The sequence below is a fragment of the Aplysia californica genome, unplaced genomic scaffold (genome assembly GCF_000002075.1).
Source record: "Aplysia californica isolate F4 #8 unplaced genomic scaffold, AplCal3.0 scaffold00053, whole genome shotgun sequence".
Lineage (NCBI taxonomy): Eukaryota > Metazoa > Mollusca > Gastropoda > Aplysiida > Aplysiidae > Aplysia > Aplysia californica.
This window is the reverse complement of record NW_004797323.1, coordinates 2,013,947-2,015,560: the sequence shown is the minus strand read 5'-3', so window position 1 is coordinate 2,015,560 and position 1,614 is coordinate 2,013,947. Positions and strand designations below refer to the sequence as shown.

The 1,614-nt window shown below is 40.6% G+C and overlaps 1 protein-coding gene across 1 annotated transcript in view; it reads right to left on the bottom strand.

Moving 5' to 3' along the window:
* Positions 1–1,614, bottom strand: part of LOC101863329 — a gene marked incomplete in the record, with an annotated part of 87,960 nt that overhangs the window by 16,796 nt on the left and 69,550 nt on the right. The window contains 1 exon segment of the mRNA XM_035968359.1: positions 552–821. Coding sequence (XP_035824252.1) covers positions 552–821 — 270 coding nt within the window.

Here is a 1,614-nt window from a genome sequence, read left to right as displayed (position 1 = left end):
AAACACACACACACACACACACACACACACACAAACACACACAGACACACACAGGTGGGCGTCTTGGACAGTTCCATTATACATGTAATGACGAAAAAAAAACGAAAGGGGGAAGTGGGGAGTGGTAGTTTGTACAGTTAATTGTCTTGTTGTCTTGCACACATGGCCCTTTGATATACTTTTTAAATTTATTTATTGTAGAATAATGGAAATTGCTACATGAACTCTCTAACCATTTGACTTACGCCACAAACGCCTTCAACTCTGACACGTTTCTTAACAGGCAATACTGCTTTTCACGTATCTCTTCCGATGGCTAAAAGCATTATATAAACAATTATCTATTATATTGTTTTCAAAAGGATATTGCGAGAACTTAAAATAGATTTTGGTAAACAATATGTACAATCTTACAATTTTCAGTTGTCTAGAGTAAAGGGAAATTATTTATTAGATGTATTTTGGTGATTGGGGAAAAGGGGACTGGAAGGTGAAAAGGGGGAGGGGCAAGAATAGGGCCAGCTCTGACAGAACGATCAGGAATCACTTACTGAAGAACTGAAACACTTGAATACCGTCCTCATCCTCCCAGTTGGAGCACTCGATTTTCCACTGCTTGGCACCATCAGGGGAGCTCACAGCCTCCAGTGGTACAATGCTACAGTTACCCCCCCTTGGTGGACGGTTGATGTGGATGTTGGTTGAGGTGAGACTCGAACTTCCGGCGTCTGTGACGTTGCATGTCGCCCGGAACATACTTGTCTTGTGGGAGAAGTACTTAAACAGGCTACTTTCTAGGGCTAACTCTTTCGAGGCAAAACCTGAAGCAGGAAATAGAAAAACAACATCTTAACCCCCCAAAGACGTGGCGGACACATACTATTATTATGTCCGATTAACTGCTGAGTAAAGACAATATTGCGGCGCATTTCAAATTATCTTACAAGACAAAATTGCACATTTCATTGTAAGCATGTCTCTTTTAGATTCAGATAAAGAAAACAAAAGGAAAGTCTGTAGGGATAACGGGGGCAGCCTCTGATTAACAGAAATCATGGACATACTACTGTCAAAATACATCATGTAGATCAAAACGACGAAGTACAGGAGTGATGATCAATAATACCAATAATTGTGGCCCAAACATTGGAGTCCAAACCACGAAACTCAGAACAGCCAGTACACGGAGGTTTTTAGTACTTCGGAGAAGGAACTGTAGAGAAAAATGAAGTATCACAACCTGATATACACTCCAGGATTGCCAAGACAACAACGGCATTGGACAAATGAAGGCCATTAAAGGGAGACAAGCATTGCACTCACCTCAAAGCCGAGACAAATGCATTCCATTGTCAATAATTCAATATTCTAATACACCTTTGAGTCATTTGCCCTGATGGTAGATCTTTGAGACGAGGATAATTACATAAATACCTTAAGAGATTAAAAGCGTTTTCAAACTTCTAAGCATCTCCTGCAAGGACTATATCACCAGTGATAAAACAAAAATCGTGTGCATGTCAGAGACATGTTGTTATTTAAGTGATATTAGCACATTACACACTTCTTAAGTCCTGAAACCAGTTTGGCACAGTACACGGGGGTTGGGGGGGG